At 54.0% G+C, this 15,741-nt stretch overlaps 1 protein-coding gene and 1 long non-coding RNA gene across 2 annotated transcripts; one reads left to right on the top strand and one right to left on the bottom strand.

The window, feature by feature from the left end:
• Positions 1–2,463: 2,463 nt before the first annotated feature.
• On the bottom strand, positions 2,464–5,237 carry HAND2 (heart and neural crest derivatives expressed 2). The gene is made up of 2 exons (XM_060015286.1): positions 4,683–5,237; positions 2,464–3,351 (listed from the first exon to the last, which is right to left on the bottom strand). Exons 1-2 carry the CDS (start codon positions 5,235–5,237, stop codon positions 3,253–3,255), a joined length of 654 nt encoding a protein of 217 aa, XP_059871269.1. The 3' UTR covers positions 2,464–3,252.
• A 1,078-nt stretch (positions 5,238–6,315) lies between these two features.
• LOC132427606 (uncharacterized) lies at positions 6,316–13,919 on the top strand. The gene is made up of 5 exons (XR_009519945.1): positions 6,316–6,456; positions 6,863–6,978; positions 12,712–12,837; positions 13,240–13,279; positions 13,549–13,919. It is a non-coding gene; the product is annotated as an uncharacterized lncRNA (long non-coding RNA).
• Positions 13,920–15,741: the final 1,822 nt, after the last annotated feature.

Here is a 15,741-nt window from a genome sequence, read left to right as displayed (position 1 = left end):
CCCTGACAACCAGATCCACCATCAATTTACCTTCCGCCGCCCCAGCTTCCCATTTAGCTTTTAACGTCAAATCCTGCATTTTTGTCGGCTCCGGCCTGTCTAGAGAGCTTGTGATTTCGCTGCAGGAGTGATTGCTTTTAACAAAATGGCAGCAACTGCATTATCCGAGCAATTAAAACAGAGGCCTTTTAGCCGGTCCCACAAGGCAGGAGCTTGGAAACTTTTTTTTTTTTAAAGCAAAGAAGAAAGGGAGTTAAAAGAGAAAGAAACGTGTAGAAGAGAAAAGCATGGAAGCGTGGAAGAAACGCCTGCCTCGCCCACCACTCAGTGCCCTGGGTGGGACATGACGACGTGGGGCGGGAGGTGGGGTGGCACTGCGCACTGGGAGGGTGGGGACGTGCGGCGGCGGGAGTGACCGACAATCTGGGGTGTCTTGCTGCTGAAGCGTTCGGCCGGGTAGTGCGCTCGCCCAGTTAGGGGGTTCGGCACCCTGGCGTGTCGGGTCTGCCGGATGTCTGGCCCGTTGAGGTGGCCGCTGGGTTGGAACGTCCAGGTGGTGGAGGTGTCGGGGCTGGGTGCTGCGGAGCCCAAGGAAGCGGCGCGGCGGGCGGGCAGGAGAGCGGGCGAGCAGCGCAGGGCCCAGGCCAGACAAAGAGGCCAGACCCGCGTTTCTGGAGCGCAGGTTTAAAAGCATGTGCAGCAGCCGGCGGCCTCGTAGCGACGGTGCTGCCAGGGTCTTCTGGCTCCCTTTTGCTGGTGCTTAACAAACCAGAAAAAGTGTTAAAGCGGCAGCAATGCATTAAGGCCCAGGTGGCGAGGAAGACCACAGCCAAGCCAGGCCCGCACCAGCCAACACAGGCACGTGAAGATAACTGCTCTGGGGCTCCTGTTTTGAAAACCTCACCGCCTCCACCACCGTGCACGCCACTACCTCGGTAAACTCTATCCCTCCGCCCCTAGGATCTGGAATCTTTCTCTCGAACGGATTAAAGTAAAAGGCGGCTGGAGGCGGGAGAGGGAGGGAGCCCCTCGGTCAAACGGACAGGGATCCCGAGAGTCACAGAAAATCAGGGCGCGCCTCCCTCCGCCCCCCAGCGTTATAAACAAAGGCAAGTGTCTGTAAACACAGCCCCGCGCCCACCATGTCGGCCCAGCGCCGGCTGACCCGAGGGGAGAAAGTTCAGATCGCTTTGGCCGAGTTGTTCTAACCCCGCGCCCTCGAGTCGGCGGCCGCCCGCAGCAGAACCCCGCAGCGCCGCTCGCCCGCCTCCCGCCCGGCGCTAGCGAATTCGCCGGCTGCCGGCGGTGGGCTCAGAGGCGGCACCCGCCAGAGTGGGACCCCTGGGATGGCGGGGGAGGGTCAGTGCCCGAGGCCGAGGTGAGAACATCACCCCGAGGATGGGTTCCAAGGTGGAAACCCTCTGGCCAGCCTCCCTAGCCCCAGATCTGTACACGCGGCGTTTCCTGAAGCAAACCGCTTTTTAATAAGTTTCGCCCTTCTTCCTCCCCCCTCCGCACCCCCCCACCCCTCCCTCCGCTCCCCCTCCCCGGCCTGCCGAGCCCTTTCCGGCACTCCAGCTTCTCCGACTCTTAGAGCAGAGATTCCGCTCTGGCCAAGCCCACGGGCAAAGGAAGCCTCGGGGACTTCCTTCCGGGATGTGCCTGGGCTCCCGGAGCCCGAACCTCCGACGGGGGTCGGGGGGGAGTCCTGGCGGCTGAGAGCTGGGGACGGAGCCCCGGGCTGGCCTGGCCTGCGGCCGGGAGGACTTCAGACACTGCACAGTTAATATTGAGTTCCCTATAGCTCCTTGTAAATCTAGCGCCCACTCCACCCTCCCTCCCCCTTTAAATCTTCGGTCGCGTTCGCGATTTCTTACTTGACGTAGAATTCCTGGTTACCTAATCACGGACCTTTTTCCGCCGAAGGGCCTCCCCCTCCCCCGGTCTGCTCAGACCAGTCCCCCCTCTCCCCACCTACCCCCCCATCGAGACGACCAGCCAAAACCTCCTTTCTCCTGGTCTTTTCTTCCCTTTCTTGGATGAAAGCCCTATATTTTGAATTAAAAACTCTAGACTAGTTCCTGCGGCTGCAGTAACGCGTGGGTTTCTCCCCAAAACGACTTCAACCGAAAATGGCTCCTCAAACAAAAGCCCCCCACCACCACCACCAATGGCATCTGGTTGATTTCAAGAAAAGAAGGACACCTTTCCACCTTCTGAGCAAACCACCCAGGCCTCTCTCCGGCCAGACCCTCCTTCCACAGCCCACTCAGTGCTTTCCTGGGGGCTAGGGGCAGAGGGAAGGGAGGCAGGACTCGATGGCGCCCAGGCCCTTTGGCAGGATTTTCACCAAGAACACTTCTCTTTAAAGGGCCTCCTCGCCAGCCCTGCGAGGCCGGGAGCTCACGTTGATGACTGGTCCGAACCACTGACTCTATCAAACAAAGTTAGAGGCAATCATGATAATTTAGTTTACTTCTGAATATTTTAAATATAATGAAAACAAGTATAACAGTTTTGTTTTCAAAACTCTTTTGAGGTATCCACCATTAAAAGATTGGGGTTTTGTAAAAAAAAAACACACAGTGGTTTATTGAATACTTACAACGTTTACACCTTCAATATTAATTAAATTCCACTTAGTTTTAGAGGACGGAAGTGCACAAAACAAGTAGCTGTTGGAAACATCTTCACATAGGGAACCACCACAGATGAAACGGCAGCACTAGATACCGACCCCAACGGAAATGTTAGCAGCCCCGTTTTCTGCTTTGAAATAAAACTTTATAATCCCCAGGAATATTTATATCCGAAGGCCAAGTATTAAAGATACACTTCACATACACACTATTGTCCGCTGTCTTTATCTGGAAGGGGTTGGGGAGAGGGCACCGCTGGTGTCTACACAGCCAGGAGGAAACATTCACAAACAGAGAATCTACGAGACGCCGGGATCCCTTACCACGCGGGAGTGTCCTCTTCATATTAAAATATGGAATGCTTTTCTTCAAATATCCACTTTGTTTTTGGAGGGGAAGGTGGGGAGCGGATGCCTCGAAGGGGGGCAAAGAGAGGGAGGCACATTGCACATAAATAAACCGGATGATCCAAATGCAGGAAGTCCTCAGAGCGGAGCGCGCGGAGCTTGCCCGGAGTCCTGGGTCTGCATCCGGCTCCTGGGCCCGGCTCGCACTCTCCTCCTCTGCTTCTCCTTCTTCTTCTCCTCCTCCTCTATCCTCTCCCTCCTCCTTCTCACTGCTTGAGCTCTAGGGCCCAGACGTGCTGCGGCCAGCCCGTCCGGCCTTTGGTTTTCTTGTCGTTGCTGCTTACTGTGCTTTTCAAGATTTCGTTCTGGGCAGAGGGGAGGCGAGGGGGAGAAAAAGAGAAAGAGAGAATCAGAGAGGAGACCCGGTTCCACGCCACCCCCACGCTTCTTCCGGCCAGAGGAGAGAGTAAGAGAGCCAGCCAGGGATGACGTGTGGGATGCTTTCAAGTCCCAGCCCCGGCAGAAGAGCTACGGAGTCTGGCCGCTGCCCTAGCTCCCGCCCGGGGCCTCCAGACGCCGGCCGCGCTCAACTCCCGATCGGCAGGTTTATAAACAACCACCCGTTTTCATGTCGTTTATGGAGGAACCGGGGGCCTTCTCTCTAAATCCAGATGTAGGGGCGCGAGCGGGGGTCATCGCAGCCCCAGCTCCGCGCTCTAGGGAAGATGGGGTGAGGTGCCCCTGCCTTGGCCTGGGCCTGTCCGCATGCAGCTCGGCCTCCGGCTCGGTTCGGCAGTGCCTCTCCTTCCAAGGCCTCTGAAATCCCCGGTTACTTGGGGGACTGAGTAGCGACGAAAGCGCCATAGGCCCCAAAGAAGAAAACCTCGACAAATGGGATAATTTTCCAGGCCCTTCGTGGCAATAGCCCTGCTCTGAACACCACTACCCTCTGGGCACCTGGTAGGAACTTGAGAAAACTAATTTTCAGTTATAATTTCCTGTTACTGTTAACAACAATTACAGTGACCAAGGTAATATTTACTATTTGTCTTAAAACGTACAGGCTCATGCAAACTAAACAAGAAATACGGTGAAGTATGCTCATCCGGGAAGTCACATTTTAGTCTCACTGCCAAAGAGAAACTGCATTTTGAAGTTAAAAGTACTTATTTAATGTTTACCTTGACGTCTTCCCGGCACAGAAATCAGAACAAGCATAAGATTCTTAGGATCAGTGGCTGCCTCATTCTCAAGAGGGGGAAATGCGATCACTAGTGAAATAGTTGGCATCAAGCGCTTCTGAGCAACTTATTTTAGAAATATCTGAAAGCAAGATCGGATTGGAGGCCAAATGAAGGCTCTACAGGACAGGGAATGAGGGGTCCGGGCCAGTGCGATCGGGAGATCAAGCCGGACCCTGAGTCCGCGAGGCCCGCCCTGAGTGCCGGGGGGAGCGGCGATAACCCGCGGGTAAGATCACCAGCGCGAAGCATCCCTCTTAACCTCCTCCGCGTGCTGACACCCTCCCCCACCCCCTCCGCTTCTGCGGGAAACCATCCCGACCAGAACCTGGTGCAAGCAACCTTGGCTCAAGACGCAGCCAAAGAACGCGGAGTGCCGTTGCTCAGCCCAACTTTAAAGAGACCGGAATTCCCGGTCCCCCGTACCCCACTGCCCGCTGCCCCCTGGTACTGACCAGTTCCTTCTTCCTCTTCTCTTCTTTCACATCTGTCTTCTTGATCTCCGCCTTGAAGGCCTCCGCCTCGCCGTTCTGGTCGTCCTTGGCCAGCAGGTCCATGAGGTAGGCGATGTAGCTGGTGGCCAGGCGCAGCGTCTTGATCTTGGAGAGTTTGGTGTCGGCGGGCACGTTGGGGATGCACTCGCGCAGTTCAGCGAAGGCGCTGTTGATGCTCTGAGTCCTGCGCCGCTCCTTGCGGTTGGCGGTGCCCCGGCGCTTCACCGGGCGCGGCCCCCCCAGGCCCGGGGGCCCGGCGCCCGGCGGCACCCCCCCGTAATGGGAGTGGTCCAGACCGGCGGCGCCGCTGGCGTACTCGGGGCTGTAGGACAGGGCCATGCTGTAGTCGGGGGGCGACATCTCGGGGTGGCCGATGAGCCAGCCATGGAAGTAGGGGTTCTCCTCGTGGCTGCAGCGGCTGGCGGCGGCGGCGGCAGCGGCGGCGGCGGCGGCGGCGAACGGATAGCCCTCATGGTGCACCACCGGGTGGTGGGGGAAGCCCCCCACCAGACTCATCTCGCCCTCCGCGCCCCTCCACGCGCCCCAGCGTGCGCACAGTCCCGCCGCGCCCTCGGCCCGGGCCCCCGCTCCGGCGCTCGGCGGCCTCCCCCACCCCCCAGCCCCCAGCCCCCGGGCGCCCCGGCCGGCCCGGCAGCCGCAGAGGGGGCTGCTGCAGCCCGGGCCCCGGCCCCCCGCCTGGCCCGCGGGGCCCGCCTCAGCAGCGCCGCGGCCGCCGGCTCCCCATAGGGCGCGGCGAGGTGGTCCCGGCACCGTGCGCCCCTGGCAGCCGCCGCCGCCGCCGGCTCCCGCCTCGCTCCACGGCCCGCTCGCGGGCTTCTGCTTCCCGGGCGTCTGCGGGCAGGCACAGTCCTCTCGTGCTCATGCAAAGGTGCCCGGGCTCCGGCTGGGCTGCTCGGAGGAGTCGCCGGGCTCCGCGCCCCGGCCGCGCGCCCGGCGCCGCTGCTACTCGGAGTCCCGGGGCGAGTCCAAGCCGCGGCTGGAGGAGCCGGCGGGGTCGACTGCTCACTGTGAAGCTACCTCCATGCGACCCTCCCCTTCCCGCCCTTTCCCCTCCCCCCACCAGCCTGATCTGGGTTCTTGGGCGCTTATTGTTTTAATGAATTTTTGGTTGTTGTTGTTTTGGTCCTTGAATGTGATTTTAGCTGCGAGTAACGTGTCCCGCGCTCCTCTCGGGCTCCCTCGGAGGGTTTTCAGAGAGGTCTCAGTGCATCCATTTTCTCAGATCCTCTCCTTCTTTCGGGGGAAAGGATCTGGGCCCTGCAGGCGCCCTGGAGCGCGAAGGCGGCGGCTGGGGCTCGGAGGGGTCTGCGCGGCGGCCTTGGGAGCTCCCGGGCGGCGGCGGCGGCGGTTCTCCGGGACTGGACACCGTGAGGGGAGCAAGAGGATTTTCCCAGCGAGATCTCCATGTACAGCTACATCTTTAGGGCCGCTCGGGTTAATATATGTCGTCAGAGGCTCCTCACGCCAATCCCGGGGCGGCGGGGGCGGCGCCTCGCGCTCTCTGCAATAAAACTTTTTGATGTTCTCCTTGCTAATTGCCGAGGTCCTCATCCAGGATTGGCTGCCCCTTCATAACCAGAAGATAATTAAAACGAGGGGGGGAGGGTTAAAAAAACTTTTTTATCAGCCGGAGGTTAATGCAAGTGTTTAACAGATGCTTCACTATTAAAATATTTTCCCCCCAAGTCTCAAATATCGAAGAATCTTAAACCAGGTACGGTATCACTCCGCTTTCTTTTCTAGTTAAAAAAAAAAAAAAAAAAAAAAAGGAAGCAGATATTGCTTTTCGAAGTGTTTTGTAGGTAACCGAGGCAAGAAAACCAGAAGGCAGCGGGCGCAGTTCCGTGCGGGGCCGGGAGCTGAGGCGGCGGGCGGTCCCCACGGAGGCGCGTCTCCAGCCCAGGCGGGCGCGGGGCCCGGGGCCCGGGGCACGGGGCGCGGCGGGGCACGGTCTGGAAACGCCCGCCACAGCGTCGCTGGACTTATCCACCATCACGTTACCCAGGCCAGGGCCGTCTTGGGTAGCTCATGTTATTGTGGCTGCTTTTGGAGATCATGGTGGAGACCCCGGGACCGACGGCCAAGCCGATTATAAATACTCTTACTTCCATGTTCTTCAGGGACACCAGCCCCAGCGAAGGAAGACCTTGAGCTATTTCAAAGCGCAGACACCTCGATTCCCCGAATTTGTTGTGTGGCCGGTATCGGTGTTCCCCTGGTTTAACTAGCCAGTCTGGTAAGTAACTGAATATTTTTTACAGCGTGTTCTGAGCTTATTTTCCAGTTTTTATGAACAAACATATAAATACATCTCGACATTCCTGCCTCTCCCATAAAAGCGGGCATCTGTGGAAAGCAGGTTTAGTTATCGGAGGGGAACCATTAAACACCAGTTTAAGAGGCAGGCCGGGAGGACGGCTCGTGGATGTTTAGACTGCTGGCCTTGGTGATCTTGAACGCATTATAACCGAAAATGGATCTCCACTTGTAAGTCACCCGGCCGCGGGGTACCGGGGCCGCGGTGCCCCGAGCGGCGTGAGCGTCTCCAGAAAGCTCGCAGGAGGTTGGGGGTGGTGGTGGTGGTGGTGGTGGACGGTGGCAGGAACTGAAATGATCCCCGGGGCTTGGCCAGGAGCCGCAAGGGGAGGCTGATGTGTAGCTGAGGATTCCGCCCAAAGGGTCGGTGTGGAAAAGGGTGTCTACAGGAGCCCGCGGGCCGTAAATTAGAGGGAGCCCACGCGGAGTGTGCAGGAGCCCGCGCTGAGCCTGGGACTTGCCGCTGGGCCTGGCGAGGGTCGCCCGGGGGAGACCAACTACACTACCTTGGGCGTCGTCTCTGGCAGGCAGGCGGAGTCAGGCCCCAGGCCGCAAAGGGAGTCCCATCCCAAGGACTCAGCGAGCACAGTCCTTTTCTTGCCTGCTGCGTGCGTTTTGCGGGGTACACGGTTGGGGATGGAAGGCCAGGTCAGCACGAATAGAGGGCGGGGTTGGGGGGTACCCAACTCCTGAGCTGCCAGGGATTGGGGCAGCCGCCAGCCACTAACCCCAGAGCCCTGGGCAACAGCTTTGGGAAACATGTTTTAGGTTTTCGGTGGCCGGGCTGCAGGAGAGGGAAAGGAACCCAGGGAGGATCGTAGAAATCCAGTCTGGAAGTCCTCATGACGGCCCATTCAGTCCCTTCAGCAAGGGGTCAGTTTCCCTGGATGCCCCCAGCAGAGGTGTTAAGGCAGAGGACAGGAGGTGGGGAGTGGCTGAAACCAGACTGGTTGGTAAGTGCCCTTTGGGCTCAGAACAAAATAGCCACCTATAGCTTCGAACCCCCACCTTGGGTAGGTCTGCAGTTTTGAGCACAAGGAGAGTCTTTTAAAGACCTTGTTCTTCAAGGAAAGAATATAGGTAGTGTGGTCAGGGTTCTGTTTACATTTTCACCAGGGGAGGCCAACCCTAAATGTGTAAATACTGGTAGTTCAATCCTCTGACATTTGATACATTTTTAAAAAGTCTGTTTATAAAAACACATCTAGGCCTTGGGAGCAGGTAGACAAAGTAAGATGATTGCACCCTGGCTGGGAACGGATAAAAATGCAGGGAAAGTAGATGCAAGCTGCTTTCAGGCCAGGGGGAGTTTGGGGAATTGAAAGGAGGAGGAAGAGGCCAGGCAGAGGGCTGAGCGGGGGACTGGGATGCAGTGTCCACCAGAGGCGAGGAGCCTCCATGGGAAAGGCATCAGAACTTGCCACTTTCAGCCTTTCCCATGCTCTTTTCATTGAAACAAAAAATGGACAAACCCCTTCGTGGTCCCAGAGAGCCTGGCAAGTGATAGAAGAGATGGACAACATGGGACAGAAAAAAGTCATAAAAGATGCTAATCTGAACATCCATTCTCATTGACAGTGTCATTATCAGTTAATTAATGTGATCCGAGGGTCTAGGGCTTCATGAATCTCCGAAGGCCAAAATGCAGAGGCTACAGCCCTAGAAAGGGGGCTTGGAGGCAGGGGACAAATGGGAGAATTCTAGGGTCCCTAACTGGCTGAGTTCCACTCTGATGCACAACCGAGTCCACTTTTTTCTGTTAGTGCTGTCTTTGGGACATTTTGCTCTGGGTCTAGTGGGATGCTGGATTAGTCTGCTACTTTGGAAAGCTGTGAGGCAAAGATGCCGTCTCAGGTTTGCCCCCAGTTTAGGTGGCCTGTGCCTTCTGAGGGGCTACTGATGGAGCTGGTGGTAGTGGTGGTGATGGAGGGGAAAGTGGGAAAAGTAAAGGAGGGGGAAGTTCCTGGCTTAGTTATCAGCCCAGGGACCCCATCCTGGTCTGCAATAGTGTGGCCTCTGGTGTGCTGCTCCCCAAAGGGCATGCATTCCGAGTACTCCAGGGGGAGGTGACACGATTCAGGCTGAGGACCACTGAGCAGCTGAGAAGATGCGGGCTGGGGGCCACCTGGGGTGCCTGCAGGAGGAATCCTGCAAGGGTGAGGGCGTGCTAACATCTTGCCCTTTTCTGAGGCCCTGAGCTGAGCTGCAACCAGTCTTACCTAGGCGGGGAGACTGCTTCACAGGAGGGGGGCTGGGGATGATGTTTGCGATCCTTGTAGCTGATGGTGTACCCACTGTGCTGCACATTACATCTGCCTTTTTCAGCTAAGCAGACAGAACTGGGGTCCAACATTTATTCTGGGCCCGTGTCTCCTGTCTCTTTTCCCTCAATCCTACCCCTTCCCCTGAAAGGGAGTCAAAGGGCACGGGAATGGCTGCACACTCCCTTGCAAACGTTCTGGTCTTGTGAGATATTACTTTTAAAATAAATCTGGTTTAAACTAAATATTTTCTTAAAAACTTCAGTCTGTTTTTAGGGAAAATACAGATCTTTTCGAGGTATTTATTATTTCAAAGGCAAGGGCAGTTTGTATCTTGTGTTTTGCTCATGAGAACTCAAAATAAACTGGACCTGAAAATAACCAGGCCAGAGGGCCATAAACACACATTTTATGTTTACGGGAATTATGGCTCAATTCCCTTCAGCATCTTTCAAATCTCGTTTTCCCTTATTTTCTTAACCCACGTAGTGGAAGTGACTCTGGGCATTCCTTTAAATATCTATAATGCTCTTCTGTGAGGTGAACCCCAGAACGTGCTAAGAGGCCCAGAAAGAACATGAAACCCAGAGAGTGGCAGCAAAAGCAGTGTGTTCTTGAAGATGTCACCCCAGCCTCACCTGCTCCAAGGATGTGCTTCTTGTGACGCCCTAATTGCTCTGCATTTCTGTCTGTCAGAGGGTGGGGTTGAGTCATTGTACCTGCGGGCCACTTAGCCCCAGGACCTCTAGGACAATCTAGAACCAGACATATTGTCTGAAGTGGCAGCAAGAGTCTCCCCTAACTGGGGTTTTGTAGCCCCTCCCTTTCTTGTGTACCTTTTGGCGAGTGACAGTGGCCCCAGAAACGTGGGGGTGCTCGAAGTACACACTACAAAGCAGAATCAAGTTTGATCGGACTCACGTCTGTTTCAGAAACGAAGGGCAGGAAGAGCTGCCCTTGGCTCTTCGGAGGTTTCATTTCTCGTGAGCATTTTCTTGTTGGATTTTGGGGTGGGCCTGGGGTATTTGGTGAGCGAGCCCTTGTCCCTCCTCTTTCCCATCCGAACAGATCTGTGGCGACAGGGTGGGGAGGGGCTGATCCAGTTGCAGTGATCACTCTGGAGGGGCTGATTGCTCCGTGTTGATCAGGAAACAGTTAAGTCAGTGGAGAAAATTGGAACTTGCTGGGTGCTTGTAACACACCCCCCCCCTGCATTTAGTCCCTCTCTCTCTCTTTCTCTCTTCTCTCCTCCCTTTCTACCTTCCTTTCCCTCTCTACCTCCTTCCCCTTTCTCTCCTTCCCTTGCTTCTAATTTGCCTTCCAGCAATGTTTGGATTTATAGGGGTTTTGGTGTCATAGAACCTGAAAGTGGTGAATAAGACACTGGCTCATCCTTAAATAAAGTCCTTTAGAAAAATATTTTTAAAAATTGAAATATGACTGACATATAACATTGTGTACAATAATTAAGGTGTACACTGTACAAGAAACATCTTAATGTCCACTATGATGGGTGGTGGGAATTTGCATTTTCTCCAAATAATCAATGACTAGATCTTCATATTAACTGGCAAATGTGCTGCTGCTCTGGAAGGTCTTTATTGATAAGGGGGAACCTTTGCCAGGTATCCACATGTGTCTGTAAAGCTAAAATCCTTACTCAGACTGAAGGGAACAAAAGATAATGCACATGAAGGGGCCTCACTCTGGGCGGCATGATGTATATATACATGGGAAGTGTTACTAATGTAATTATGGTGGTCCTAAGAGGTATGATAAATCTGATCTTCGCTACTTTGTAGTAAAATATAGATGGAGTTTAGAGCAGAAGTGGTGTAAGAAAATACACCTCACAGGATTTATGTCAACTACTCACTCACATTCTTGTTTCAATCAAATCACCTACACACACAAGCAATATTTTCTTCCAAGCCGGGAGGAGAGCATTCAACATGCAGAAGAGGAAGTAATTGTAATTTTGCATACACGCTCTAAGGAAATGGTAAGGAATAGACTTCAACTAGTCTGCAGTACCGTCTGCGGTTCAGAATAAAATATGAAAGCAAATGGCAGCTTGAAGTGCAGGGCTTTGGACAAACCACTCAAGGGACTGAAGGGTCTGTTTGTGTCTGGAAGCCCCGGTGCCTTCCCAGTTCTAACTGCAGTGTGGCTCGCATTCCTGTTCTGAAGCCTCCTTTGCAAATTCACAGAGATAGATTTCTCTAGCCCTGGCAGTTGCTTCCAAACCCTTGCTAGTTTCTTCCGGGGCCTTTGCTTCTAGACGAGGGCTCGCCATGATGGCTGGGTTTCAGGTTAACAAAAAGAAACCGTTTTATTGTCGATATTAATGGCAAACCTCGATGTTTACAAGGCTTGGGTTCAGCAGATCAAAAGCAGCTTGGCTTGACTTCTCAATATTCTCTGGAGCTTAGACAATTAACTGCAATTTTGCTCCTAACGAAACAACACAGGGAAGTTCGTTCCAGAAACGCTGAAGGTAGTCTTTCAGCAGAGTTTTTTTTTTTAACCTGTGTACAACCTGTCAGAATCTAAAACATTTATCCACTGAAGCTGAGCTGAGTTTTGAAGGAAACCTCCTTAAGAAAATGTGTTGGCAAAGTGTCTTCGTTTGCAACGCCACGAGCCTGTTCAGCCCTGCATTCCAGCTTGCCTTTCTGGATCCGGCAGACTGAGGTCTCCCTGGTAATTTGGGTACACCGAGTCTCCAGTTAATGACAGATAATCAGCCTTTGGGTCATTCGGTCATTCTCTTATTACAAACCCCTCCTGCTCTCTCTGATCTCCTTTCAAACTATATTTCACACAAACAAATAAAGCAAGACAGGGACAAGTTCTTAAAAGAGAGAGAGAGAGAAATATTAGAAACTCCCGATACAGAATGCTACACAAGGAAAGGCAAGCTAAAAGAGGATAGGAAAGGACATCTTATCCAAATGAACATGTTGTGTACAAAACATTAAAGGAAAAGGCTCTGGATTCTGTTAAAGTGACAGAAAATTAAAATAAAAATAATTGCAGGCAGAAAAGTTATAACATAAACAGAGAAGGCAGGATGCTTGCTGGAAATGCGCAGCACCAGGAGGCGAATTTGTTGTTACAGATTATATATCTGCAGTGTGATTGGACAGGCGAGACTTTGTTTCATTTTCCAGGAGAGAATGGATTTCCTTTTAATACTTGTGTGAGTGCCCACTTAAGTTAACACAGGCCAAAACCTCGAGGAACAAAAAATGGATTGCATTCTTATTGCAAAGCATCCAACTTCAAACGAAGGAATTGGTTGCATACAGAAAAAGCAGAATTCCATTCAAAACACATTGAGAGACTCCACTAGACGCGGATGACTGATGCTTTTTTTGTTTTGCTGACAGAAGGCACAGATCATTCTTGGGGAAGTACCAACGGAGCCAGTTCTCCCCCCCCCCCCCACGGGGTCTCCATTTGCCCAGTCTACCTTTGGCTGTGACTCCAGAAAGACAAACTTCTGATTGGCCAAGGTACATCTCTGACCACATCCCTCTGGGAAAAGCCTGGGAACGTGTAGCTCTAATAAGAGCCCTGGGGAGAGTGCCCCAGTGCCATTTTCCTGCCCCTGCCTGCCCTTAACAGTCCCTTTTGGCCCAAGTCCAGGGCTCCTGAAAGGTCAAAGTCTAGCCACTGGTGTCATCTGCAAGCCCTAGGTTTTCAGTCCTAAGAGAGACTGGAACTTATTGCTCAGGACTCGATCGGCTCAAGTTCTCCAAGTCAGAGGGGCAGCTGGGGGATCAGCAGGTGACGAAAGTGTGGCCCCTACATTGTCCTCAGCTGTGTGTCTGGCACCCCTCGGCTTGCCAGCGGAGCTGGCAAACAACCCATGTCTCTCCCATGTTAAAGAATCCACACTTCTCGGTTTCTTCTAGGCCCAGAGTAAATGCCACCTCCTCCAGGAAGCCTTTCCAGGTACGGCTTTCCTTCTCTCTGCTCCCGCAAATCAGGCCTCCCTTCTTCTGAACTCCGTTCTGATGCCCTCTCCCCCACCCCCATCTGCTCTCCGGTCGATCTCTGGGCACACATCTTTCCCCTCCTGTGACTGTGGGTTCCCTGAGAGCCCAATCGAGGCATTGTACCCAGTAGGTGCTTAAACAACTTGTATAAAGGATGACAGAGAAATCTGGTGAATTCTGCGTATCCCAGTTGCAATCGGATTGCAATTTTCTTTGTTTTGAAAGCGACCAAAACAGCGGTGGAGGCGGACGTCGTCCCGAAGGGCACAGACCTTCATCTCCAAGCCCTCGGGAGAAGCAGGGGAAGGCTCCTCGGCTGGACCGCGCGTCCGAGGGCTCCGCATCGCCGGCGTGGGATGGAGAGCGGGGACCCAGCCCGGCCTGGTCTCCCCTGGCCCCTCCGCCTCCTGAGCTGTGGAGCAACAGCTGGCCGGGCGGACGCCGCGGACTGGTCTCTCTAAGCCTTGGTTTCCGCATCTGAGCAATGGGGTAACGACGCCGGCCGCGAGGATGCGCATGAAAGATGAATGAGATCAAGGCGCGCGTGGGGATGGACGCCGGACGCACAGGCTGCGCGCAATAAATGTGTTTTCTCTTCCTTCCTCTTGCGTGTCTCGCCTTGACTTCCAGCCGTCGCGACCCCCAGCCCGACAACCAGGGCCGGGTCGCGCCGGAGGGCGCCACCGGGCCTCGGGGCCCCAACCGCGCGGGCCGCGGGCGCGGGGGGGAGATGCGAGCGCGGGCGGAGTTTAGGCCGCGGCAGGCGGGAGGTCACAGCGCGGGGCGGGACGGGACGGACCTCTGCTCCCCCTTCTAACCCCGCTCGGCTCCGGGGCTTTTCGCCCGAGGCGGGCAGGAAGGGGTTAACGGCGCCCCTCCCCCCCCAGCTTCCCTCCCGAGGTCTCATTAGGGAACCCTCCCCGCTATTTTCAACATTTCCTCAATCAAGGGCCTTTAAATAGAGCTGCACAAACAAATTGGCGGCAAAAGCGTAGATCTTGTCACGATTGAGACCAATCCAATATTTCAGCCTTGTTTGCTTTGCAATTACGGGCAGGCTTGTGGCTTCGGTGCCACCGGGGCAAATCTGCCGCCGCCCGCTTTCTCTCCGCACCGGGCGGCGGAGGAAGGACCCGCGGAGCCGGCGCGGGGAGGGGCGGGGGGGGTGGGTGGAGAGGAGGCGGGTAGGGGGCCGGGCCGGGGGCCTTTCCTGCACCCGGTGCGGAGGCGCGCGGAGCCGAGTTGAAGGGCTTCTCCTTCCCTGCCGAGCGGCTGGGGCGCACCTAGTGGTAACGCACCGTGCAGCGCGCACGTGGAGTCCAGGGTGTGCCCTTGCCCAGCTTCCTTTCTCCCCTCTTCCGTTCCCCTCTCGTCCATCCCATCCCATTTTCCTCCAGTACTTCCAGGCGGTTCCTGGATTTCCCGCTCTCTCGCTGTTAAACCTACTAGCCGGCTCCGTGCCGTTTTCCATGGCTGCTTATTCTTGTTTGACTTTTTGTGCAAAGTAACTTTAACTCGGTTGCAGGAGGATAAAGCTCCAAGGCGTCTGGCCCGGCTCCCGCGGCCGCCCAGTCCTCCTTGAACCTGCTCCTTCGGCCACTGCGGGCTAGCCTAGTTGGTCTCAGCAGAACAGTAGTTAACTCGAACCAGGTCCTAAGCCTTATATTTCACAGATAATTATATCTTGGCTGCTGTTTCACAAAATTGTAATATTTGCTTTATACCGAGGAGCATTTTTAAAGTCAAAAACAAATACTACTTTTCAAAAAGAAAATATGATAATAAATCTCTTTTTATGGATTTTCTCTGTATATGTGGAAACCACATGATTTAACTCCTCGACCCCCGCCCCTTCAGGCGGAGCTGAAGTTATACAGATACCGGCTTTTAATACACAGTCTCCGTGTCTGGGGGGAGGCACCTGCATTTGTCACGTTCAGTATAATTTCCAAGATTTCCCACCCCACCCTGACCTGTGTAGCTGAGTGCAACAAGGATTATAATATAATTAGGTCTGAGATGTGAGGTCCATTTTCATACGAATTCAAGAAAGATGGGCAAAATGGGTAATTAATCCACAGTTTCATATTATTTTCTAAATGACTACCCATTTTCCTCTCCTGTCCAGATGGGAAAGTTGAGGCAAAGAAATATTTTTATGAGACTCTGGGGTGCATATTAAAATATGCTTCTAATGCATTAAGGATCTACATTTCTTTGCTGGTGGTTATAAAAGAAATCCGTAGCTGTTCTTGCCCATTAGCAATCTCTTTTAGCATTTTTTTTTTTTATAATCCCACCTTCATTCTTCTAGATTGTCATGTTATGGTTCTCAATTTTATTTAAAGCGAACTTCAGAAATGATGGTTTCATGAAATTGTGCGATGACAAAGACACAGAATAATATTTCAAGTCCGT

This window comes from Delphinus delphis, chromosome 6 (assembly GCF_949987515.2).
Source record: "Delphinus delphis chromosome 6, mDelDel1.2, whole genome shotgun sequence".
NCBI lineage: Eukaryota > Metazoa > Chordata > Mammalia > Artiodactyla > Delphinidae > Delphinus > Delphinus delphis.
The sequence above is the reverse complement of the archived record's forward strand: the minus strand, read 5'-3'. Positions and strand labels throughout refer to the sequence as shown.

Bases quoted from the DNA above. Each gene is read 5' to 3' on its own strand.
- HAND2 (XM_060015286.1), bottom strand. From the start codon at position 5,237: ATGAGTCTGGTGGGGGGCTTCCCCCACCACCCGGTGGTGCACCATGAG. The intron at 3,352-4,682 runs GTCAGTACCAGG...CCCTCTGCCCAG, and splicing joins AGAAGAGGAAGAAGGAACTG to AACGAAATCTTGAAAAGCAC.